The sequence below is a fragment of the Danio rerio genome, chromosome 22 (assembly GCF_052040795.2).
Source record: "Danio rerio strain M-AB ecotype USA chromosome 22, GRCz13ab, whole genome shotgun sequence".
In the NCBI taxonomy this organism is placed as follows: domain Eukaryota; kingdom Metazoa; phylum Chordata; class Actinopteri; order Cypriniformes; family Danionidae; genus Danio; species Danio rerio.
In genome coordinates this window covers 3,170,780-3,198,718 of record NC_141042.1, presented here as the reverse complement: position 1 = coordinate 3,198,718, position 27,939 = coordinate 3,170,780, and the positions used below count along the sequence as shown (strand labels likewise).

Genomic DNA, 27,939 nt, shown 5'->3' with positions numbered 1-27,939 from the left:
CGAGTGCCACGTTATCACACACTGAGCAAATACAGCAGCACTGAGCTTGTGTCTTTCTTTCTGTCCGTCGGCTCATCATGTCGGGCCTGAACTCTTCTCTGGGCTTCTTCCTGGCGGTGGTGGGTTTGAGTGTGTCGGGCCGTCTTCTGCTGCGCCGATGGACCGTCCTGCTGGAGTTGGTCTCCGCGTTCGCTCTGTGCGCCTGCAGACTGGAGGTGGACACCATCGCAGAGGTGGGACAGTGGGCCGGAGCACTCGGGCCAGATGTTGCGGTCACAATGCTGTTCCTGTCCATCGCCGTACACACCGCCGTCATGCAGGTATGGTGAGAAAAATATTTGTTTAAGGGGGCTGATATTGACCTTAAAATTATTTTAAAAATATAAAAACTGCTTTTATTCCAGCGGAAATAAAATAAATAAGACTTCTCCAGATGAAAAAACATTATAGGAAATACTGTGGAAATTTCCTTGCTCTGTTAAGCATAATTTGGGAAATATTTTAAAAATATTTCACAGGAGGGCGAATAATTCTGACTTCAACTGTATATAAAAATATTGTACAGTCATTTTAATGACATTTAGACAGCTCTGGCTTTGACTGGTTAATATGATCGAGCACAATATCAAGCAAACTTTAATTCAACGCATCTTTCTCGCATATTTTAAGTTAGCAACATCATGTATTGTTATTGTAATCCATCAAATGAGTTGATTTAAAATTCTCTGAATGTGTTTTAGTTAAGTCAGTATTATCACAGGTTAAACAAGATGCATATGAATTAGGGTTGGGCATCTAAGCTATAATGCCGATCCGATACGCATCTCGATACAAAGAATACGATCCGATATATTAGCGATACATTTGTGACATATTGCGATGCGACACGATACGATTCACACCCATATCACGATACGATGCGATATTTCAGCACTAACTTATTAGATCAAGTTTATGAGATTATGTGAAAGAGGATGCTGTGCCATTGAATGAGTTTGATTTGATTATTTATTATTTATTATTATTATTATTAGCCAGAGTGTCAGTTTACAGTAAAGGGCCATTTTAGAACATATAGCACATATTATTTAAGTATTTTCAAGATAAACAGAATGTATAAGTGCAATATATATTAAAATATATATATTTGCACTCTTTCAACATAAAGGTTTAGCATTACACAACAAGAATTGTGATTTAACTTTTCAACTATGAAAACAAGTTTTACAAAGATATTTTACCACTGATTATTCAAAACTTAAGGTGGTGAACTAGCAGTGTTATGCTGCTTTGAAACATCACTGTCACTGTAAACAACAGGCTAATAAAAATATAACAAACCAGCAATCTTCTTGCTGTGAGGTGGTCAAACTACCCACTGTGCCACCGTGAGACCCATTATTTTTATCATTATTATTATTAATATTATTATTATTATTATTATTATTAAATAAAAAATAACAGAAGGAGGTGTTCAAAACCTTCGTTCTCCATGACACTAGGCTGAATAAATATCTTTGCAGATGAACAGGGCCGGCACGTCCATAGAGGCGACCTAGGCGGCCGCCTAGGGCGGCAGTATAGAGAGGGCGGCGTCCGCAACACCCCACCTTACCACCCGCATCCTCAGTTATGTCCGCGACACCTCCATCAGCGCCCGCTTGTCCTCAGTTATATCCGCGCATAGGGTGGCAGAATAGAGGTCCGCGACACCCGCGTCCTCAGTTATATCCGCGCATAGGGCGGAAGAATAGAGGTCCGCGACACCGGCGCGTCCTCATTTATATCCGCGCATAGGGCGGCAGAATAGAGGTCCGCGACACCCGCGCGTCCTCAGTTATATCCACGCATAGGGCGGCAGAATAGAGGTCCGCGACACCCGCGCGTCCTCAGTTATATCCACGCATAGGGCGGCAGAATAGAGGTCCGCGACACCGGCGCGTCCTCAGTTAGGCTATATCCGCGCATAGGGCGGCAGAATAGAGGTCCACTGGAAGATGGAGCTTTCACAACAACACCGTGGCGCCGCTTCAAGTGAGATTTCAGATTAGTCGTACTGCCCGCGTATTTGCATCTGTCCTGTCATGTCGTCCATCCTTAAATCCATAATGTTGCCATACTTTAGATTTAAAACTCAGTGGGGAATAAAATGTTTGTTTTGCTTCTCACGCTTTCTGAGGGCGCACCACTAGCTTCATCCGCACACCTGATACAGTGAAAGTGTACACATCCGCAAATCCGTTAGGCTTACTTTATGTAGGTCGATTAAATTATGCGCCAAAAACAGGTTGACAACACTTGTTAATAAATAAAAAATACATTCTATATTAAAAATATAAGCTGTATCTCGGAAAAATCGATGCATCTCGCAAAAACCGATGCATCTCGATTTGCTTCCAAAATTTCATTCATCCTCTGCTGCTCAACCGATGCACTCGCATCGTGCACGCGCATGACCGCGTATCGATACATATCGATTAATCTTCCCATCCCTAATATGAATAAAACATGTATAAATATATCATTTGTAGCACAAAATCTCCCAATAATCTGCCTTTAGTAATTCACAGTTGCTTAGATTTATAATGCATGATAATATACCATTATATTTTGAAAGCAAAAAATAAAGGCTGTTCCACATAAAGCATCTATAAACAAATTAAACCAGTAATCTTCATTCATTCATTCATTTTCCTTCGGCTTAGTCCCGTTATTTCTCAGGGGTCGCCACAGTGGATGAACCGCCAACTTATCCAGCATATGATTTTAAGCTGAATATACACTCATTCACACTCATACACTACAGCCAATTTAGTTAATCAATTCCCCCATAGCGCATGTGTTTGGACTGTGGGGGAAACAGGAGCACCAGGAGGAAACCCACGCCAACTTAGGAAGAACATGCAAACTCCACACAGAAATGGCAACTGACCCATCTGGGACTCGAACCATGGACCTAACTGTGAGGCAAAATCAGTAATCTTTTACAAGTTAAACAAGATTACTTAAAAGTGTCCTAATAAATTGCTAGATTAATAAATTTGTTGATCTAAATCTTCAAATATTCTGTCGTAAGTAGTTGTAAATTAAATGCTTATCTTTAGTTGTTTTATTGTGCTTTTTATTTGGCTCTGCTGTATATTTTGAAAGGAAACAAATAAATAAAAAACAGAATTATTAGCCCCCCTGTTTATTTTTTTTTACCAATTTCTGTTTAATGGAGGGAAGATTGTTTCTTCACATTTCTAATCATAATAGTTTTAAGATCTTATTTCTAATAATGGATTTATTTTATCTTTGTCATGATGACAGTAAATAATATTTTACATGATATTTTTCAAGACACTTCTATACAGCTTAAAGTGACATTTAAAGGCTTAACTAGGTTAACTAGGCAGGTTAGGGGAATTAGGCAAGTTATTGTATAACGATGGTTTGTTCTGTAGACTATCTAAAAAAAATTTAGCTTAAAGGGCTAATAATTTTTTCCCAAAAATGTTTTTTTTTTATTATTAATAACTGCTTTTATTCTAGCCGAAATAAAACAAATAAGACTTATTATCTTATTAAAAATATTATCAGACATACTGTGAACATTTCCTTGCTCTGTTAAAAATAATTTGGGAAATATAAAAAAATTAAATAAAATCAAAAGGGGGCAAATAATTCTGACTTTAACTGTATATATTAAGTAAATCCTAGATTTAAAATTTGCAGTCACACAATAAGGTTTCATTATTAGTAGGGCTGCACAATATTGGAAAACTCTGACATTGCAATTTGTTTTTCTGCAATACAGATTGCGATATTAATACAATTTCACCAGATGACTTAAATAGCTCTATTTGGCACCTGAGAAATTCAGATACAGAAATGGAACAGTCCAATGTAAAATAGCACCACATCGCATCTTTATTGTGTAATTTTTTAAATAAAATATTTCTTATTAATTTCAAATGGTACAATTCATTGTGGCTGAATGCTTTAACTCTCTTGATATACTCATACAGTCACAGACCTTAAAAAAAACATGTAAAAGATAAACATTTGCTCCATTATGGTAAAAATCTCCAATGCTCCATGTTCTGAACTGACTCCTGGTCAAATATAATCCCAATTCAACATTGCAAATCCTGCGGTGTGACTATTGCATATATATTGTTCAGTCCTAATTATAAGTTATTAATGTTAGTATGTACTTACATGAACTAATAACAGACAATACCTGTACAGAATTTATTAATTAATGATAATCCAGCATGTTTCCTAGTGATGGGTTGCAGCTGGAAGGGCATCCACTGCATAAAACATGCTGGATAAGTTGGCGGTTCATTCCGCTGTGGCGACCCCAGATTCATAAAGGGACTAAGATGAAAAGAAAATGAATGAATGAATATTAATCCAGCATTTACCAATGCATCATTAAACATCCCAACTCAGGCTTGTTAAAGGGATAGTTTACCCATATATGTTTACTCTCCTTCAACTGTTTTTTTTAACCTTTGAGTTTCTCTCTTCTGTTAAAGACAAAAGAAGATATTTTGAAGAATGCTGAATATCTGTAACCTTTGACTTCCAAAGAAAGAGAAGCAAACATTCAGTCAATGATTACAGGATTCCAGCATTCCTCAAATAATCTTCTTTAGTGATCAACAAAAGAATCAAGCTCTTAAAAGTTTGAAACTAGTATGACCGAATTTCCATGTTCAACTATTCCTTTAACATTAGTAATGCACTATGAGTGAACATGAACTAACAATGAATGACTTTAGTTCCATTAACCTTAATGAAGATGAAAAAATACCGTAATACATGTATTTTTCATCTTGTTTGTTCATGTTAGTAAATATGGAGGATGAGGCGTGCCGGGTAGAAATAAAATGAATAATCAAATTATCAATTTAGTAATTGAAGCATTAAAATGTGTATAAATAAAGCATGGACGTTTTGACTTAATTTTCAGGATGTGTATTCTTGATGTTAACAATTCAATTCTTGATATCAAAAATGTTATTCTTGATATCAACAATTTAATTGTTGATATCAAGAACTGATTTCTTACAATTTGCATTCTGGATATTAACAATTAAGTTGTGTATAAACAATTTAATTCTTAATATTAAGAATTCATATCCGTTTAAACAATAAAAGTAAAAGCGGCTTGCCAGAACAGCCGTTTTGTCTTTTATTGATAACAGGATTTAAATTCTTGATATAAAAAATCCGAATTCTTGAGATCAACAATTGTATTTGTGCGAATGGTGACATTATTGCTGACATCAAGAATTAAGCTGCATCCCAAATCGCATACTTATGCACTATTCTACGCCATTTTGTAGTATAAACAGTGTAAGTAGTGCGTTCACACTGAAAACTCTAAAAATAATAAGTGCACTTTAATTACCCGGTAAAAAATTAGCCGTTAAATTGAAGAATGTAATGATGCACACTTCACGCACTCAACGACCGCAGGTTTGCTTACGTAGCGGAAGGGGCGGAGCTATTGAGCGCACATGTTGAATAACTTTATTTATTTTGGATGGTGAAAGCAAAATTCTCCTACGAGAGTGATTATAGCGCCTCCTGATGGTGAACGCGGCAATACTCACGGCAGGTATTATTTGATAATTCGGTCGTTTATTTCAATGATTTGGCAACCGTCAAACATCATCAGGAAAACGGTTTGAATTTCCGCTTAGTAAAAAAACATTAGTGAGCCATTTGGGACGACACTACATACATATACTATCCTGTTGAGTGTGTAAGTGCATAAGTACATAGTGCATGAGTGCATAGTGTATAGTGTGCCATTTGGGACGCAGCTTTAATGTTGTTACTAATTGAAATGTAATATTGATATCAACAATTTCTTTTTTGATAGATTCAAGAACTGAATTGTTGATATCAAGAATACATATCCTGAGAATGAATAAGTCATAACGGCTTGCCATACATGGACAATTTAATGGACAAATAATTAGACATAAATAAATGTGTTTATTTAAATTGTGATTTAAATGTCATTTAATAAAGCAATAAAACACTACATTTATAAATACTTTTTCAATGTACAAATAAATAAAACATTTTATAATATATTTATTTAAATCATCTAAAACAAAAATGTGGTTTTGAAATAATGTGTGTGTGTGTGTGTGTGTGTGTGTGTGTGTGTGTGTGTGTGTGTGTGTGTGTGTTATATTTGTTATGTATATGTGATACAACTACATAAAATCAAAACTATACGACACAATTTTTGTCACATAGATATTGAAATTTATATGTAATTTGTATGATATATTTTATATCTAAATATAAATGAACATTGATCTGCACAACTGCGTTTATATATGCATAGTGTAGAGGCTAAGCCTATTGCTTGAAGTCCCTGAGATGTTGTTAGACAGGCACCCAGCTGACACACACTGTCCTCTGGCTGATGTAGTGTAAATGAAATGAACAGTCTTACTTGTTTCCGAAGATGTTTACGTTTATTGCAGTTGCAAACTCCAATAGTTCACAAATTTCCTTCCAGGTAAGTTTCCGTTCGTAGAAGTCAAACACTGCCACATATCGTGACTTACCAACAAAACAAACCGTCATGCTAAAGCATGAATGAATGTGTGTGGCTCTCTGTGTGAATGCGCATGAGCGTTTGTTTGTGTTTGTGGGTGTGTGTGTGTGTGAAAGTGTGTGTGTTTGAAAGTGTGTGGTCAAAACTGTATGTGCTCCCTTCCGTCTAGCAACCTGTTACCTGAATGTTCGTTCCCACTTATAAAGCCTGTTTAAAGAGCACCACCTAGTGGAACAATGAGCAAAGTTGCCAAATGGCTCCTACACATAGTAAATATACACTGTGTTGGAGCCACTTTTTGTGTTGTAGTGATTTTTGTTGTCCACTAGGTGTCGCTAACTGAAAACTATAACTAAGGTGCCTGTGTATTACGCCCCATTCACACGGAGCTTCAGCGTCAACGCTTGGCTAAAGGCGTGTCTGAAGTTGGGTCTGAAACGATCGTCATAGAAGCGTCAGCCAATGAAATTCAGTCAGCAAGAGGCGACTGTCTAGCTGGTGTATTAGCATACAGCGATCTGATTGGCTGACGCTTCCGTCGGCGCTTGAAAAGTTGAGCTAGTCCCAACTTCTGCATCGAGCAATGCCTCTGAAGCGGCGCTGACGGATCCACAATGCAGTTCTTCAACGCCTGACGTCACCCATTCAAAGTGAATGGGAAGCGTTGACGCTGACGCCCCGTGTGAATGGGGCGTAAGCGAGAAAGAGCGTCAGATATGAGAAAGCACACGGTTTTTGACCGTGCTAAAGAGTAACTTGTTTGCTAGCCAGAAAACTGCAGTGTTTAGAGATGTGCTGTGTGTACATGGAGTGAATGTTATATTGAAATGATAAAGAAGAAAGGAGAAGCAAAGATTGAGGCTTTGTTTTATTCACCTGCACAAAATAAAGACATTCTGCTTGAAATCAACTTTTGCATGCATGGACTCTGATTGCACGCGTGAAATACGTGCTCACCCCCATACTGGCGACAACAGCAGGGAAAGGCTGTTATACACTGTAAATGGTCAAAACAAACTTTTTTTTTTATTTTGGATGCGAATAATCTTTGTCTAGTACTAAATGTATAAACTATAAATTAAATATTGTAAACTGAAAAAGCATCTGTTGGCATTTAAAACAGCAATAAAGAAAATACTATACAAGTCAATGACTTTTTTCAGTTCAACTTAATTTGTGTTTAACAGAAGAAAGACACTCAAACTGGTTTGAAACTAGTGTTATCATGATCCTGGAGTTACTAACTTCCATACGACATATATTCAATATCGATATTCAATACCGTTTTCGATACTGTAAGCCAACACAGACAAACATATACAGTCAAAGTCGTAATTTTTATTTTATTTTTTTTCCCCAAATGTTGTTAAACAAAACAAAGATTTTTTTTTCACAATATTTCCCATGTTTTTTCTTTTACTTATTTGTTTTATTTTAGGTAGAAAAAAAGCAGTTTATAATTTTTAAAACCCATTTTAAGGTCAATATTATTATCCGCCTTATGCAATATTGGTTTTGGATTGTCTTCAGAACAAACCACTGTTATACAATGACGTGCCTAATTACCCTAACTTTACCCTGATTACATGTCACTTTAAGCCGAATTCTAGTGTCTTGAAGAACATCTAGTCAAATATTGTTTAGTCATCATGGCAAAGATAAAAGTTTTCTCTAGGATGTTTTCCAGCTTTGGCTGCAGGCCTTTTTTACACAGATCTTCCAACTACCTGTGGTGTTATTTCAATGACAATTGTCGTGAGCGCAGTATTACAAGTGATCGCATAATTGTAATAGCCTACAAGTATGCGGATCTCTTTGCTTGCTAGCTGATTTCATCTGCTCGTGCACAAAACTTCTTGCACGCCCCCTCAAATATACGCTGCTCAAGCGCAGATCTTCTTGTGCGCTCTCAAATTAACGCTACTGAAGTGCGATTTAGTGCGTTTATGTAACAAGTATATTTCCTAGTCTCTTGTTATTAAAGTTATTATGATTAGAGATGTGTCGAAAAAACTCAAACAGGAGTGCTAATAATTCTGACTTTAACTGTACATATTTGATGCATCTCTTTAATAAGTCTTTCCCTGTTTTTTTTTTCAGGATGTGAGTGGAAACCCGGCGGTGACGCTGCTGCGGCTCCTGCAGAGGGATGTCAGCGTAGTGGTGGCAGTTCTGAGCATAGCGGCGCAGCTGATTGGAGCGTTTCTGGCTCTGGAAGTGGCCGGCAGGTTCTGGGCGATGGAGCTGAGCGATATGCACATGATCAAGAACCTGATGATGTCCGAGTGCAGCACGTCTCTGAGGGTCTCCACAGCTCTCGGGGTCTCCACTGAAGCTCTCGCTGCGCTGCTGCTGCTCCTGCTGCACCTCGTCCTGAAGAACAGATCACAAATGCTGAAGGTCCCTGCGCTCTCTGTGGCGCTCACGCTCATCGCTTACACCGGTGAGTGCACAATCATGATCATAGCAGAGAGGACATTGAGGATTATTAAATGCAGGTTTTGAGCTGAAGTTTGTCAGATATCATTTATAGAGACATATTCAGAATTATAGTCCCCCAGTATATCCCTCCCCCACCCCCACCTCCCCCCCCCACCCAAATTTCTGTTTAATGAATTTTTTTTTCAACACATTTCTAATCATAATAGTTTTAATAACTCATTTCTAATAACTGATTTGTTTTATCTTTGTCATGATGACAGTAAATAATATTACACTAGATATTCTTCAAGACACTTCTATACAGCTTAAAGTGACATTTAAAGGCTTAACTAGGGTAATAAGGTTAACTAGGCAGGTTACAGTATGAAAAATGTGTTTAAAAAATTAAAAACTGCTTTTATTCTAGCTGAAATAAAACAAATAAGACTTTCAACAGAAGAAAAAATATTATCAGACATACTGTGAAAATTTCCTTGCTCTGTTAAACATCATCTGGGAAATATTAAAAAAAAAAGGTGAATATTGTCTAATATGACAAATGCACATATGACAATTAAAACTTCATTTATTTTAATGCATGAATGATTGTGGATTTCAAATGCATATATTTAAAATTTTAAAAACACATATTATTAAATATATTAAATAATAAAAGTACCGGGCTATAAAATAATATATAGAATAAAAATAGCTAATATTGAAAACAAATATTTACATCAAAACTGTAATCTTTAAATGCATATATTACATGAAAAACTTGCGTTTTGAATTCATATAATAACAACAATTAAAATCCAAATATTAAAGGCTGAAGATGTGAAATGCATATATTAATACACTATAACTTTCATTTTTAAATGCAGGTATTAAAAAAGAAATAGTGATTTTTAAATGTACAGATTAAAGACAACGGTTTTGGATTTAAAGTGCATAAATCATCAAGTCTAACCTTAACAGCTATTGTAGATGTAAACTGCAAATCATAATTTTATGATCTGTATATCTAAATAAAGATGGAAAACTGAGATGCAAATGAATTTCTTAACGTTTTAATGTTAGTTATACAAGTAAAAAATTCAACAGTTTATTGTATGCATTTCAAACCCACAATTTAATAATATGATTTTTAAATGCATATAATACTGGACTTACGTTTAATTACAAATGTTTGTAGATTTATAATGCGTGTTAAATAAGAAACTGCAAATATTACATTAAAAATTAAAGGTTTGTAGTTTAAATTGTAGATGTAGAATTGAAAAAGCAGACAAATTAATATTTGAACTGCAATTATTAAGGTTTGTAGTTTTAAAATACATACATAAATGGTTTTAATGCGTTGAATCCATGCCACAAAGGATTAAGGTAGTTCTGAAGGCAAAAGGGTGTCCAACCCAGTACTAGTAAAGTGAGGTGTACCTAATAAAGTGGCCGGTGCTTGTATATTAAATAGTGTGGATTTGTAGATTGATGATGATTATTTTAACATCTGTAGATTTTAGCTTTACCATTTTTATGCACATTTCAAGTAAGGTTTCAGATTTCAAATAAAAACCAAAATGCGATTAGTGTAGAATTAAAAATATGTATTGCATTGTTTTCAAACACGTTGATCGTGCCTTTTTGTATTGCAAATTAAAATTACAATTATTATTGTAGATGCATGAAAGACTATTTAAAAGGCATACACAAAGATGCTTTATTTAAAAGGCATGTACTACATAAACATTTCAATGCAAGTTCTGAATGTACATTTTACAAACTGCATGTTAAATTTGTTATCATTATTTATGAATATAAAAAGCATAATCTGTGGTGTTTGTCTGGTGAATGATGTGAAGTATTTCATTTTTCTCTTTCACTCCAGCAAACAACTACACATCTGGATATGTGAATCCGGCCCTGGCCTACGCTGTGACCTTCACCTGTCCTGGACACTCGTTCCTGGTGTATTCACTGGTCTACTGGCTCGGACCACTCATTGGTACAGCACTAACATCCACTCACAAATACACCATCAGTATTTTCACCATACTGCAATTTTTAAAAAAAATAACAACGTACAAAATCCTGGCTTAAAAAGTGCTTATATTTTGGATAATGAAAATGTTATTGTGTTGCTTTCATACTCATTTATCTTACAAACTACTAACTAAATCTATTAAATTAAAACTAGCAAAAGCGTTTCAGCTTGAAATGAAAACAAAGATTACCGCTTTGAGAAAACAATGCATCAAATTTGAATAAACAGAAAATCTAAACTTCTCCTTACAATACTATGCTATACTATATCACAATATATCAGATACTATTGGTTTAGAGCAGGGGTCACCAATCTCGGTCCTGGAGGGCCGGTGTCCCTCCAGAGTTTAGCTCCAACTTGCCTCAACACACCTGCCTGGATGTTTCAAGTATACCTAATAAGACCTTGATTAGCTTGTTCAGGTGTGTTTAATTAGGGTTGGAGTTAAAATCTGCAGGACACCGGACCTCCAGGAACAAGTTTGGTGACCCCTGGTTTAGAGTATGTAAACGTCACTTGTAAATGCTGGAGCAGTTTGAAAATGGTTAAATTTGAGTCTGATGAAGGTGTAAGAACCTGTTCAATATCACAAGATATATTGCAACAGAGCTATTTAAAACTACAGAATTTATACAATTTCTTTAAAACCTCAAGCATGACTTTAACTACTTAACTGTATCCAAATTGATTAATCAAACTTTTAAGGCCCTTAAAGGGACAGCGCACCCAAAAAGCTCCTTATCGTTTACTCATGTTTCAAATCTTTTAAGAATCTTTTTCTTCTGTTGAACACAAAACAAGATGCTCTGAAGAATTCATTCATTTTCTTTTCGGCTTAGTCCCTTTATTAATCCGGGGTCACCACAGCGGAATGAACCGCCAACTTATCTAGCATGTTTTTATGCAGTGGATGCCCTTCCAGCTGCAGCCCATCACTGGGAAACACCCATACACTCATTCACACACATTTCAGCTTACCCACCTATACCACATGTCTTTGGACTTGTGGGGGAAACCAGAGCAACTGAAGGAAACCCACGTGAAGACAAAGAGAACATGCAAACTCCACACAGAAATGCCAACTGACTCAGCCAAGGCTCAAACCAGCAATGCTATGAGGGGATGGCACTACTTACTGCGCCACCGCGTTGCTTACTCTGATGAATGTTATAAGTAATTCTGAATTAGTGTTGTTGGTTTATTATTAATTATTCACTTGTCTTCAATAATGATTTAAGTTTATATACAGTTAAAGGCTAAATTAAAAGCCCTCCTGCAAAATTTGAATTCTTGTTTAAATACTTTCCAAGTTTTTTTAACATGATAGTTCTAATAAGTGATTCTGTTTATGTTTGCTATGATGATAGCACATAATATTTGACTAGATATTCTTCCAAGACACTAGTATTCAGCTTAAAGTGACACTTAAAGGCTTCACTAGGTTAAAGTTAGATTAATTAGGCGAGTCATTGTATAACAGTGGTTTGTTCTGGAGACTATCTAAAAAATAAATTCTTAAGAGTAGTAATAATATCAACCTTGGCATTTCTTTTTCATATATATATATATATATATATATATATATATATATATATATATATACATACAGCAGTTCTGTCTGGTTCTTGAATCTGATTGGCTGATAGCCATGAGATATTTAAGTAATATCAGCATCCATACAGCCTATTTACTCATGTATACTGTATCACTCCGCTTGCAAGGTGTTCCAAGCAAGCTATTTAAAAAAAATATAAAGTTTCAAACCGTCCCAGCGAAGCTATGAAAGCCCATCAGATGAAGAAGAAGATGAAAAGACGACATCAATGGAGCAAACTGCAAGAAGAGTAGCCGTTACATCAGCAGATTTGGACTATTTAGGGAAAAAAATTCTGCATGAATACAACACTGCGGCAAACTGTATGGGCCATAAATTGTTTAAAGACATGGTTGGCTGAAAAAGAGCTCAATATCGACTTCAAATATTTACATTTAGTCATTTAGCAGACGCTTTTATCCAAAGCGACTGTCAAATATATTGAGCTATGAAGTAACTCAGCACTCCCTGTTAGATCTAAAGCGTCGTTAGAATCTTTAAAAGATGCACGCTCCGCTGTTTAACTGTCAGCTTATGATTTGAATCCAACGTGGAAGTAGTTCCTTACAAAAGGGTTTTTTGTTTCTTTAGAGGATTTTGTTTTTATATACACAATCATACCGTCAAACTGTTGTATAAACGCAATATCACACTCGTAGCAGTGCGATATGGCTGTATATCAGCACTATTACAAAGAAAAACTAAGCAAAAGAGTCATAGGAAATGCTGTTTATAAATGTCCCTAGGTTTACGGACCATGCTTTTTTTTTTGTATGGTTTTCTAATGGCCGCAAGTGTTTTGCACGCTGCTTATTCATTCACATTTTAAACACCTGCTATCCCTCCCATTTTTGCTATTGCACTCTGAGAAAATTAACAAGTGTAAATGTATTGGAATTCTACATTGTTCAAAAGAAAACAAAAACTAATACTTGTATTTTTTTGTGCGAGTTTTTGGGTGCGCCGTCTCTTTAAGAGCCTTAGTTTATTGTCTAAATTGATTGATTAGTTTAAGACAGCATTACTATGGGGTTTTGATCTTGATCTGGTGTTTTTCAGGTGTGTTTCTTGCAGTCTTCCTGTATTTGGGAAATATCCCACTGCTGTTCAGCAAGAATCTGCTCTACTCCAAGAAAAATCGCTTCCGGCTGCCGAAAGGAAAAACCAATGATGAGAAGAGCAGCTGAGACACGAACACAGAACACACTGACATCTGTTCAGTACATAAAGCCCTGTTTTAATGTGTTACTTTTTTTTGATAAGTAAAGAAATTGGTTTGTTCTACTGTTGTTGGATGTGAACATTTCTGCTTACATCCCGCATGAAAAATAGTTTAGTAATTTATAGTAGATACTGTAGCGTTTTTCAACCATACTATATTTAAGTATTTGAAATAATCTGTTGCTATGGTGACACAAGATCTATAGTAATTTAATGATGTGGATTGCTAGTAAGTCTATAGTTGCTATGGTAAAAACAACTGTAGTAATAGAAAACTTCAATTTTGGATCATTTGTTTGTTACTATAGTTCTTGTGTAACCATAGAAACTATAGAATCACCAGAACTTGCAAAACAAATGACCCAAGTTCTGGTGATTCTATAGTTGCTATGGTTATGCAAGAACTATGCAGTAGTAACAAATAAATGGTCCAGTAGTGTTCTATGTTGTGGTAAGTTTATAGTTGCTATGGTAACAGAAAACCACAGTGTTGGATCATTTGTTTGTTACTATAGTTCTTGCGTTACCATAGCAACTACAGAATCACCACAACTTATAAAACAATTGACAACTGCAAAATCTGATGGGTGGCATATTGCGTCATCAAAATGTGCTACCTGCTTTTTGAATTGGAGGTAGGAGAATGTGACAAGGTAGAACAAATTGACAACAACATTGATGAAATAATTGGGGACCACTGCCTCACACCACAGGATTAATAATCTTGAGTACCATCCTAAAGACAGTCCTTTAAAAGTAAAACTAAATAAATTGCTAAATATTCTTGACACATGAAAGTGTAAAGCCTGCAGCCCACAACAAATGTGGAAAGTCAATGCATATATATATATATATATATATATATATATATATATATATATATATATATATATATATATATATATATATATATTTATAATGTAACATCAACCATCAATTATTTTTGCCAAAGTGCTACAAATACAAATTGTACTACATTTTTATTCAATTAAAATCATTAAATTTATACCAAAAGTCATTTATTCAACAGTAACACTTAACAAGCAACAACATAAAGATGCAAAGTAAATCAGTCAAACAAATAATGACCAAGTTTCCATTCAGCACAATCAACGTGTATATGTATATATATATATATATATATATATATATATATATATATATATATATATATATATTTATATAAAGATAAACTTAACACTGCTTTCAAATCTATTTGCTCTGGAATAAATAACTGATGACTGTGATCAACATATTGCCTTTAGATACAGCATAAACAAAAAACATTTCATAATAAACTACAATATAGACACGCAACACACTTCTGAATATCCTAACACATTTACGGGCACTATCCTTATAAATAAACTGCATATTTGCAAACTAAACAACTACATTCTCGCATAAAAGTCTCAAAAGTACAGTATGTGGCTCACTAGCTGCAGTATTAATCAAACTGTAGTGAGTTTACACCTCCACTTGGCACTTGTTGCAGTCGGAGCAATACACATGAGTGAAGAGACTGAAACTACTGGTGGAACATTGCATGGCTAACAGCCAATCAGATTTGAAAACCAGACAGAGCTGATGTATAAATGAATATATTAGGGATCCAATAATAATGGATTTGTGGGCCGATATCAATAACTTTATAAAATATTTCTAAATGTTATATTTTTATACAGTGAATAGCTAATGTTGATCATATAAGGTGATCATATTCATGATTTCACATAAATCAGCAGGCCAAAAATAAATGATTTCCTTTTAGTCGCCGAGTAAATCAACATGCAAGTTGACTCACTGTTGCATAAAAATAAAAGGTTAAATAATAAAATGACATTTTATTAACAAACAAGTTAAATATATTTTAAATAAAATGAAAATGAAAGAACTGAAACCAGCTCAAATGTTCATGAAAAACATTTGTTATAAACTCAAATGTGAAAGTGTAGCTTTTAGGTTCTGTGTGGTCTGGCGTGCTGTAATTAATGTTGGTGGTTCCTGCACATGTCTGTAATCATAGGAGAAAAGAAAAATGTCTCCACCATAATCTATGCAGAAGTTATTGTATTCCAACTGATGAGAGGTGCTGTACAAGCCACAGGGAGCGATCATTGTTTTCATATTTCACTATTCTTTTGTTTGATCAAACATAATTCACTGTGTTTGGAGCACGTCAGACATATAAAAGCATTACTTATGCACATCACCTCAAAAACAGAAGAGAAATGGCCCTGAAGCGCACAGCATAAGGTAAGAGATGACAGCTGTCTGTGCTATCTGGGGTGCTTAGTGATAAGTGTATTGTTTTCAGTTCTGCACCATGGAAACACCACGATTCATTCAACAACTGTTTGATGAAATAAAACAATGTCCACAACATCTCCTGGTTGACCTTTGAGAGCTGAATCAAAATAACTGACATGCACTCCTGCTGATTACCCATTTAAATTACTAGACTCATCCAGTTAAACTCTGCTGTTATTTTGGGATTTCTGCCTGGATTTTGCCTACCCAGATATAAAAGCTTCCCAAATCCACATGCAGAGGTGTAAATGCAAAAATTTGGTATCATTTTAAAGAAAACCATTTGAGTTTTCATAAAACACTATTGAAAGTGTTTAAAATACCTGTATATGTCGTCTGTGTTATAATAAACACCTAAAATAAGAGGCGCTTTTTGTATTTTTTTTTTTATAAACTCAAATGTGAAAGTGTATCTTTTAGGTTGTGTGTGGTCTAGCGTGCTGTAATTAATGTTGGTGGTTCCTGCACATGTCTGTAATCAAAGGAAAAAAGAAATATGTCTCCACCATAATCTATGCAAAAGTTATTGTATTCCAACTGATGAGAGGTGATAAACAAGCCACAGGGATCAATGAACCAATGTAAAATACCTAGCTCGGGTATCCAAAGTACTGTGTATTTAAGTGTAAATGACTTTTTTACAGTGGGATAAAAACCAAAGTGATGCATATGTGCATAAAATATAGATTCTACACTTTCAAACCAAACCACTGCATTGCTAGCCCTTTAAATCGTAAAGCGAAATTCGATGTTTAACTGGTTTAATCTACGATTGTTAAGGTTTTTGCACACTGAATCGGAAATGTACAATTTTTCATTGTATTTAATTTTGATATTGAACTGATAACGACAGCATTAAAAATAGCAGTTGTCAGATCAGAATGGGGCCAAGTATGAGCGCTCGCTCTGATCCTCCGAGCTCTGCCAAGGTTGTGAAAATTTCTAATTGAACCAAAACAAACGATTACAATTGGCTTAAGATTGGCAAAGAAAATTCAGCACGTGTCAACCAGCAGAACTTGGGAAATTGAGAGAAAAAAAAAGCATTTATCAGCCGATAACGATATGGCCGCCGATATATTGTGCATTCCTAAAATATGAGTTTAATCAAGCCCGAAATTAAACACCTGGCAAATCGTGACTTAAAGTTACTTTTCTTGAACCAGCAATTTTTTTTTGTAAGGAAGTGACAAGCCCCTTTCACACATACAGACCTTTCCGGAAAATATTTCGTAAAGGTTGTATGTGTGAACAGGCCCTTTTAAAAAATACCGGTAAATCCGTTCTGGCTATTTTCCGGAAAGAGAAGTTGTAACATTACCGGTTATTTGCCAGAATGCTGCACTGTGTGCATGCAGAAGGAAGATTGCTGGAAAGAGCGCGTGCACATCTAGAACGTGCTGACGTAAGACGTTTACTTTAGCCAATCAGAACGGTCAGATGCATTCACGCCTGGTGGTTTATGACAATAAAAACCGGTGTATATATTTTAAGACACATTTAGCTGCTAGTCCGATAACGTCTCTATGTTCCTTCTTAACATTGAAACTGTTCACAATACTGATCCATCCACAGAGTTTGTGATGTAGTCAAATGTTTACAAATACAAGAGCAGGTGTTTAGAGCTCATTTCTGGTTAATGATGTCAGAATTTACTGGTATTTTGGAATGGATGTGTGAATGCTCTTTTCCCGGGAAAATTCTGTAACGTCCTCGCTTGTGTGAACAGCGCTTTTATGAATTTACCGGTAAAGTCTGGATAATTTTCTGCATATTTACCTGTATCACTGTATCAAAGGGGCTTAAGACTTCCTTAGTAAAAGATAAGTCGATGTACAGGCATCACTGTGGAAAACATATTTCTCAGCTTTAATTTACATTTAAACAAAACTTTAAGTCAGTTGTCAGGGGAACGAATAATCAACATTTAAAGTGGATCAAAAAAAGATTTTCAATAATGCCACAAGACAAGAATAGGTATTGGTTTTGATCCACTATAAATGTTGACAACTGTATATGTATTGTTTCCAACACATTTCTAAACATAATAGTAGGGCTGCACGATACATTGTTTCAGCATCGAAATCACGATGTGCACATCCGCAATAGTCACATAGATAAAATTTATATATATATATATATATATATATATATATATATATATATATATATATATATATATATATATATATATATATATATATAACTGCCATATTATTTTATTTATTGTAAAGTTAATTGTTGGTGATTATTAGAACAAGTTTATCTTATCCACAATTTATTTGCTTTATAACATGTTTATTTTTTTAAACCACTCAGGGGGTTAGTGTTTAGCTATTTTTATATTTTTACAATTTTGTGACAAGATATTTCCTTCTGTTTTGTAATAGTTGTAATAAAAAAAGTTTGTAATTGTTAAATAAAAAGTTAAATTACTTATTTTGTTACTCGTGTTGTCTAAATGTGATAATAAAGTGTCATCTTTACATTCACCAAATGAGCTCACCTTTATCACAGTAAAAACAACATTTAGTATTAATATCATAACATATTAGATCCTTGATTTGTCTGAATTGACAGTTAAGTCATATTTTTTATAAACAACAAAATGTTTGTTCAGTGTTTTTACTTATTCATTTTTTTATATTCTATGAAAATGCTTAAAATATTACCCAAATATTTATAGTATTATTGATTATTTGATTTTTGAGCAGTTCAAAACTCCCGATTTTGTATTTTTAAATATCGCAATATATATCGCAGGGGAAAAAATATTGCAATGTCATTTTTTTCCAATGTCTTGCAGCTCTACATAATAATTTTAATAACTCATTTCTAATAACCGATTTCTTGAATCTTTGTCATGATAACAGCACATAATATTAGGCTAGATATTCTTCAAGACACTAGTATTCAGCTTAAAGTGACATTTCAAGGCTTCACTAGGTTAAAGTTAGATTAATTAGGCGAGTCATTGTATCACAGTGGTTTGTTCTGTATACCAAAAATACAGCTTTAATATAATAACACTGACCTTAAATAAATAACCTGCTCTAATTCTTGATGAAATAAAACAAGTAAGGTCCATGTTACGACTGGAGTTTATTTATTTATTATTGCGGATTGTCCGGGGGTCTGTTCTTCGTACCTCGCTTAAATGATCTAAGATGATTTGGCAGATCCTGGATCTGTTAATCTTGATAACTGATCTCTCGCTAATTTGGTTCTTCAAACGAGTTCGCGAATCAAATTAAAATGTCTAGATAAACTGATCTGAGATCGCTGCGTGTGTTGTGAAGGACAGATCTATCCATCCTCGAAATCATGATCAGCAATGCAACGATTGGCTGACGGCACAGCAGCGTAATGACATCATCTGATTAATATTCAATTATCCATGTGAGCAAAATGTTAAATATGACACGCAATAACCTTCCACATTTGTTGTGAGCTGCAGGCTTTACTCTTTCATGTGTCAAGAGTAGGGTTGTAACGGTATGAATTTTTCACGGTATGATAATCGTCTAAAACAATACCACGGTTTGACGGTTTCGCGGTATACGGTATGTTACAAATGTTACAAAATAATAGAACAGTGAAGCAAATTTGACTTTTTCCAAATAATATATTTTTAGTTACTATAAACAACACCACTTACAATGAACAAATAAAAATAAGAAAATAATAAATAATGTGTCAAAGTCCAAATAAAGTCCAAATAAACATGGTGCAAATCCTCAGTAAAAAATAGATATAAATATTTACTATACTATAAATAGTTACATAACGAAACTAGATTCAATATGGAACATCCTTAGGTTTTATGTGCCAGCATGGATATGTTTGTCAATCGATATGGATTTGGATATGGTTGTCTGCAATGCAGACAAACAGCTGCATCTTCATTTGCGTCTTTTGAAAACAGCAAGAGCAGCAGTTCGTCTTTGCTGTGTCACTGTTTTGTCATGTTTCTGTGCTGCTGTGCATGCAAAAGTACTTAGTATGAGAATTATTTCATGCAAAACTTTTTTTTTTGCGTTTTATTTAGCCGCGCATAAATGTATGCCTATCTCTCATTCCGTGTTGTTCAAAAAGCTTGGTCCACAAACAAAAGCGAAACCTATGCTTATTGGTTGTGATATAGCGAGTTTGAACCAATCTGGGCATGGAGGAGGGACAATGCATCAATGTATCATGTCTGATTTGTCCGGAGACACAGTGACGAGCGTTTCTTTGTCAAATCAGCGTTGTCAAATGTTGATGAGTAACCGCACTGATTCCGGAGCCTCTGAAAGTCCGGAATGTTATGTGATACAGCACTGGAAAGCTGAGATTCTCTTCTTTATGCCAATCTTTGAATTGTATGAATCGGATCAGCGGATCAAAAGTTATTAAACATTTAAGAGCAATACTTATTTTTAGCCGCGGGGGGCTGTCTCAGTCTTTAAGGGTTAAAACCGTTGATATGCAATTGTTCATGGTATGATAATCGTGCACGTTCAAATCGTGGTAAACCGTCATACCGGTATATTGTTACAACCCTAGTCAAGAGTATTCATCATGTATTTCAATGCAAATCAATGTATTTAGTTCTACATTTAGAGAAGATTTTCTTTATTATAGTAGCCGTTTTTTAATCGGTGTAAAGAATAACTGGTTGTTTACAAAAGCATTTTGATATTGGTAAAGGCGTCTGCAACTTTTGTGAAGCATCAATCACTGGCATATTAACTATCAAAACATGTTTATGATTGCATAAATGTATTATTGCTTTAAAAAAGTCACATATTCTGCATTTTTATTATACACAATTTGTACTAAGCGATCAAAAAAGTTCATATCAATAAGTTTTCTCTGTGCACCACCAGGTGGCAGTCTTTGTATTTTCATTTCGAGGGTGCAGATTGCATACGTTTTATTAATATGTATAACTTTATTTTATTAATGACTATATCTTTATATATATAGTTAAAAAAATTTTACCATTTTCCCAAGTGTGTATAACTACTACTGTAAGAAAATATCAGAATTCGGTACTTTCTGTATTATCTTTGCTTGAACTGACCCGATCTAATCCTGTTTATATGAATTGAACCTGCTTCCGATCAGGTTTGACCTAGCAGAACTGTTGCTATGACAACAACTCTCGGATCAGCTTTAAAGAACGAAACGATCCTGGATCATGCCAAATCGTCAATATCCAAATCCAGCTAACTGAGTAATCCATGTACGAAGATTGGACCCCAGTCTTTCTCTTTTGTCCCGCCTTCTTGTTGTTTTTCTGTTGTTTCATAGGCTCCCATACCGGCGTGATTCCCTATTCTGATTGGCTGCTGGTCGCAAAAGCACAAATAAAAAGGAGCTTCCGGCAGGGTTCGAGGAGCTCATTTCTGTGCATTCGGTGTTTGGAGTGGAGCTCCGGGGTTTCCCTCATCCCTTCGGCCGACAACCAACATTGTATTGATGACCATCATATGTTTAAATATTTTTGAGAATTTGAGCGTGTAGGGGTGACCTGCCTATTTATTTGATTACTTTTGACTTTGTTTATGTTAGGGAGTAAGGTAAGCTTTTTTTTTTGTATTTTCCTTTAAAAAATACTATAAGGTAATTTAGTGGATTTATTTTATAGCTTCTTTTGTTTGTTATTTTGGCCTGTGGTCACCCTGACGAAATGCTCATATATATTAACCCCATTTTTCTATAATAAATATCTTCATATATACTCTCAATTGAGTGTGTGAGTTTGGTTGTCGACCGAAGGGAATCTTCTGCTTTAAGTTTTGTTTAGTTTGGGAAATCCACCACCCCAACACATTTGTTTTTTTTTTCTTCGTTTATTACGCCCTTTTTGTTTCCCCTAGACTTGGGGCGTAATAATTGGCTACGTCTGTCGGGTTCTCCTTTGAGAGCTGAATCAATAAACTGATGTGCACCCCTGCTTATTACCCACCTAACTCACTAGACTTACTGATATCTGGTCTTCTGCAACAGTCCGACACGGTGGTCAAGTGTGTTTAAATATCGGCAAGTTCACATTTAATGTGACTCTTTCTTATATGAATGCGTAGAGAAAGCAAATGATTGAAACTCTCTCCACATTCAACACAAACGTACGGTCTCTCTCCAGTGTGAGTCCTGCTGTGCGCTTTGAGGGTTGGTGACTGACTGAACGTCTTGCCGCAGTGGGAACACTTGTACGGTTTCTCTCCAGTGTGAGTCCTCTCGTGTATTTTCAGGTGTATTAACTGATTGAAAGCTTTGTCGCAGTGTGAACACTTGTACGGTTTCTCTCCAGTGTGAATCCTCTGGTGCTGTTTCAAATGTTCAGCTGTGACAAAGCTCTTCCCACACTCGAAGCACACATGCTCTCTCACACCGCTGTGGATCTTCTGGTGTTTACTTAAATTCGACTGATGTGCAAATCTCTTTCCGCAGTCAGAGCATGAGTAGGGCTTATCCTTGCTGTGAACTCTGAAATGTTTCTTCTGATCTGAAATCCTCACAAACGTTCTGTCGCACTGATCACACTTGTACGGTTTCTCCCCAGTGTGGATCCTCGTGTGTGTGATGAGAGTCGACGACTGATTGAAGCTCTTCCCGCACTCAGGACACGTGTACGGTTTCTCCCCAGTGTGAATCCTCGTGTGAATTTGAAGATTACGCTTATTACTGAAACTCTTTCCGCACACAGAGCAAATCTCACCTCTGCTCTTCTGAGAAGCAGCACCTTTTGTCCATGCACGGGATTTTGGTTGTCTTTTTTTGACACTCCGTCCCTCGCTCTCCTCCGTCTTGTCCGCCAGGTCTGAAATATTAAAATAGGAAAATCAATAAATTGTGAATGTGAATTAGAAGTACACAAAAGCAACACAGTGACTCAGTGGTTAGCACAATCACCTCATAGCAGGAAGGTTGCTGGATTGAGTCACAGCTGGGCCAGTTGGCATTTCTGTGTGGAGTTTGCATGTTCTCCATGTGTTGGCGTGGGTTCCCTCCGGATGCTCCGGTTTCCCCCACAGTCCAAACACATGCGCTATTGGTGAATTTATAAACTCAATAGGCCATAGTGTATGTGTGCAAGTGTGAACGCGAGTGTGTATGGGTGTTTTCCAGTACTGGGTTGCAGCTGGAAGGGCATCCGCTGTGTAAAACATGCTGAATACTCTGAAAACTGGACTGACGCAGTTTCAATCCACTAAAACTTCTATGTTAAGCTGCTTTGACACAATCTACATAATAAAAGCGCTGTAAAAATAAAGATGAATTAAATTGATAAGTTGGTGGTTCATTCAGCTGTGGCGACCCTTGATAAATGCGTGACTAAGCCGAAGGAAATACACAAAATTGTAATATTCTTAATCTCTTTCCATCAAGATTCATACTATTTTTAATGTTAAACGATCAAATATGTTTGTTTTTTTATTTTCCACTAATATTCAAGACTTGCATTTAAAACATCAACATTTAAAAGGGATTTTTTGTAACCCTCATTTTTAAATAATAAAATAAAAAAAACGCAATCTGAAATGTTGCAGTTTTGCAAATTGCAGTACAAATATATAAATAACACACAAACATGCACCTGAATACTAGTGTGTAATGCAGGTGTGGGCAGACTTGATCCTGGAGGGCCGGTGTCCTGCATAGTTCAGCTCCAACTCTATTCAAGCAAACCTCCCTATAGAGTTCAAGTGATCTTGAAGACACTGATTAGTTTGTTCAGGTGTGTTTGACTAGTGTTGGAACAAAACTCTGCAGGGACACCGGCCCTCGAGGATCAAGTTTGCCCATCCCTGGTCTAACGCCTCATTCACACTAGCAGCGACTTTGTAGCTGCCAGTCACTCTGGGTGGCCATCTGCTGCAACAGATGGATGGGGCAACCATTACTGCATCCAAAATAATGAAAAGCCTTGGAGTAATGATTGATGACCAGCTAAACTTCTCTGACCAAATCTCTAGAACTGCTCGATCGTGCAGATTCGCACTCTACAACATCAGAAAGGTCCGACCCTTCCTATCTGAACATGCAGCTCAACTCCTTGTTCAAGCTCTTGTTCTCTCCAGACTGGACTATTGCAACTCTCTACTATCCGGGCTCCCAGCTAACTCTATCAAACCTCTTCAGAACGCAGCAGCACGAGTGGTTTTTAATGAACCTAAAAGAGCACATGTCACTCCGCTGCTCATCCGTTTGCACTGGCTGCCAGTTGCCGCTCGCATCAAATTCAAAGCTCTGATGTTTGCCTACAAAGCGACTTCTGGCTTTGCTCCTTCTTATCTGTTCTCACTTCTGCAGATGTATGTGCCCTCCAGAAACTTGCGTTCTGTGAATGAACGTCGCCTCGTGGTTCCATCCCAAAGAGGGAAGAAATCACTTTCCCGAACTCTCGCGTTCAATCTGCCCAGTTGGTGGAATGAACTCCCTAACTGCATCAGAACAGCAGAGTCACTCGCTGTCTTCAAGAAACGACTAAAAACTCAACTATTTAGTCTCCATTTCACTTCCTAATCTGCAATTGCCTCTCTGGCCCCTCCATTTACTACATTATAAAAAATAATAATAATAAAATAAATGACTACTGTTTTGCTTCTTACACTTTCTTTACAGACCTGAAACTTGCCTACAGCACTTCTTCATTGTTGCTCTTATAGTTGTGTAAATTGCTTCCTTGTCCTCATTTGCAAGTCGCTTTGGATAAAAGCGTCTGCTAAATGACTAAATGTAAATGTACAGCACACAGAACACAACTGGCCTCTGGGCAAGCTGATAGAGGATCACATGAACACTTGCAATTCTCTTAAACCTTTCAGAACTTTATTAATGATTATTTTGGCATGGACTTAATCCTACAGCGGTGGGCACAATTAACTGAAATAACACTGACATTATTAAACCCACCTTTAAGTGCTTAAACACCATTGATCAGTCATTGTGTCTATGTCTGTGATTGGCTACAATGGTCAGCTCTTCACACAGCATTTACAATGATGACTATATCGTTTTAAAGCCGTGTCTGTCAGAGGATCCATCTCTAAGCAGATATACAGATATATGTGGGTCTCACTATTCAATGACTGATCAGCTAATGATTTTATTTATTAGTTTTACTATTGAATTTTAACTGACTAAAAACCAGAGTTTGAGTTGCAAAGTTAATTAGGTGGGTTTTATATTCCAAACACATAAAAGGTCAAAAATAATACCGGTTGAAGTGCTTAAAGCTGCACAACCTCACTGTTGCTGAGCCTCACTGTAGAAGAGTAATGAATAAACACAAACCTATTAGTTCTTCAGTGTCTTCCTGTTTAATTCTGCAGGGTTCTGGATCACTCATCTTCTCACTGTCCTTCAATAAACTCTGTCTTTGTCTTTCACTGATGGCGGCAGAGCTTCAGGAGAACAAACAGAGAAATCTGATTCATTTACACTGATTGATGAAATAAAACATGATTATATCTTGTCTGACAGCTTTAAAATTAACTTAATGTGGCATTTTGTAGATCTTAAGACCCATGTATAATAAATGAGGGGAAAATGTGAACTATTGAGATCGCGATTTCAGCAGCTCTGATAATCTTTAGTGATGTGACGTTGTGCGCCGAGGCTTCGAAGCATGTATCAAAAAAACAATACATCTCGCAGTGAAGCAGTGTACCGGAGCTTGATTCGTTTTGCCATCATCACGTGATCAGTGACGTCCGAAGCTTCATTTTCGCCTTTACCCACGCCACGTGACTGCTTCGAACTTTGATTCAAAGGTTTAAACACCCTCATAGTAAAGTGTATAGCGAGAGAATCGGCGTCTATTACATACATTTGTTTCAAAGCACTGCACCAGTCCCACACAGCAGTAAATAAACTAAACTACAATAGTATTTTTAGTAAAAAGGTTTTGAACAATACTAAAGTGTATTAGCGTATTTTTTATGACTATCTTTAAAGAAAACCACCGCATATCGTAGTATTGTGTTTAACAGAGACGATCTGGTGAATGCGACCCTAGAGCATCGTTCACATAGGGTCCTCCTAGAGCACTCGCCTCCCAATCGAGAGGGTGCTCGCTGCAGAGCCATTTGAGGAGAGGTGAGCTCCAGAGAGGGGGAGCTTAAGCTTGAGCTCCACCTTTTTTGCACTTCTTCTACGAGTGATGTCACTGGGGGTAGGGTTAGAGGTGGGGTTGGTGTACGCATTAAAACAGCTTACAGGAGGAGGAGCCACAGCTCATGCTCCCCCCTCTCTGGAGCTCACCTCTCCTCAAATGGCTCTGCAGCGAGCACCACTTGTCCCAATCAGGAATCGCTGGGTCGATCCCTGCTTGGAGCGGGACTAATTGTATTATGATAAACTTTTGAATACCTTGGATTTTACAACAATCATCAGTTGTGTAATGTAATATATCTTGTGTAAAAACTACAGTAATTGAGTAATTTGTTTATATTGCTGTTGTTGTATTACTACATGAATGAGTTGGTCAGTTGTGAACATTTGACATTATGGCAACACAGTGCTTTCCCACACTTCCACCAGAAGAGGTCCTCATCGAGCTCTGATTTAGAAAGCTTCCAGTAACGAACCTTTTTCCGATACAATTGAGTCGAGCGCTTCACTGGTTCAGAAAGCTTCATTTCACCATCACTAATAATCTCGATGAGCCTCAGACTATAAACCAAGGGTCACCAACCCTGTTCCTGGAGAGCTACCTTCCTGCAGAATTCAGTCCCAACCCTGATCAAACACACCTGAACCAATTGATAGTACCTAAAGCAGCACTTGATAATTACAAACAGGTGTGTTTGGTCAGGGTTGCAACTGAAATATGCAAAGGAAGCTCTCCAGGAACAGGGTTGCTGACCCCTGCTATAAACACTCAGGATCAACAGCAGATCAGATACTGAATGTTTTCAGCGTAAACTTATTACTATTGTAATAACTTTAAAAACAATATATATATATAAATATATTTTTATTAAAGCAATATCTAGGGTAAATAAGTAGTTATCCATACCAACAAAGTAATTGTCTGCAATAGCGCAACTGTGTGGTCTCCACAGAAACAAACTTCAAAAAAATAAAATAAAATAAAGAGCAACACAAACCAATAATTTAGAGCTTTCAGTCTAAAACTTCACTCATATACTAAGTACATTCCCATTCCCGTTTCACCAAACATTAAAAACGGTACACACAGAAAAACACAAATAGTCCGTTCATGTATTCCTCTCAGAGCTCCTCCGCCTGCTGTATTGTTTTGGTCAGCAGACACACAGATAGAGGTGAACTCAATGCAGAAACTAGTCGCAGATTGTCGCTTTAATAAACTGTAAAGTGTGTTTTATTGTTGTGTAAACACGAGAAAAAGCGTCAACGACTCACCTCAGCTCTGAAGATTCGACGCTGGACGAACGCGTCAGTGCTGACGTCATCACGGCGAGGCGGGAGCAACGGAAAACCGTCAAAAAAGCGCCAAACTGTTGAAACCAAAAACATTTGCTAACATATACAAAAGCTATATTAATCCTCTTTCACACCACAGCGAATGTCAAGCAGAGATACTGTTTATTGGGCACTTAAAATTAAGAAGAAAACGTGAAACGTCATGGCTGACAGATATAACAAATATAAAACGTAAAATTATTTATCTACAATTGGTAAAATTAAGTTTTTTTAACAAAATATCAAGAGATAATAAGTTTGAATTTGAAAACCACTGCCTGAAGCAAATAAAAATGTGTATATATATATATATACCCTGCTGAAAAATCCAGCTTA

The 27,939-nt window shown here is 36.3% G+C and overlaps 2 protein-coding genes and 1 long non-coding RNA gene across 4 annotated transcripts in view; 1 reads left to right on the top strand and 2 right to left on the bottom strand.

Annotated features, from left to right (window-relative positions):
- Positions 1–19,826, bottom strand: part of LOC147831455 (uncharacterized) — a 787,032-nt gene extending 767,206 nt beyond the window's left edge. The window contains exon 1 of the long non-coding RNA XR_015521665.1: positions 19,675–19,826. This is a non-coding gene — a long non-coding RNA (uncharacterized LOC147831455). The remainder of the gene's footprint in view (positions 1–19,674) is intronic.
- aqp12 (aquaporin 12) lies at positions 5–13,922 on the top strand. Its single transcript, NM_001045862.2, is given in 4 exon segments — positions 5–320; positions 8,675–9,017; positions 10,884–11,000; positions 13,693–13,922. Coding segments are annotated over 4 exon segments (831 nt in total). The 5' UTR covers positions 5–77; the 3' UTR covers positions 13,821–13,922.
- Positions 19,827–21,981: 2,155 nt separating the features above from the next.
- zgc:174224 lies at positions 21,982–27,613 on the bottom strand. Of its 2 annotated transcripts, none has more exons than XM_087302141.2 (3): positions 27,357–27,613; positions 25,450–25,559; positions 21,982–22,972 (listed from the first exon to the last, which is right to left on the bottom strand). In XM_087302141.2, the coding sequence occupies exons 2-3, from the start codon at positions 25,502–25,504 to the stop codon at positions 22,182–22,184; spliced, it is 846 nt and encodes a 281-aa protein (XP_087158267.1). In that variant the 5' UTR covers positions 25,505–25,559; positions 27,357–27,613; the 3' UTR covers positions 21,982–22,181.
- Between the last annotated feature and the right edge of the window lie 326 nt (positions 27,614–27,939).

Bases quoted from the DNA above. Each gene is read 5' to 3' on its own strand.
- zgc:174224 (XM_087302141.2), bottom strand. From the start codon at position 25,504: ATGAGTGATCCAGAACCCTGCAGAATTAAACAGGAAGACACTGAAGAA. The intron at 22,973-25,449 runs GTTTGTGTTTAT...TTAATATTTCAG, and splicing joins AGACACTGAAGAACTAATAG to ACCTGGCGGACAAGACGGAG.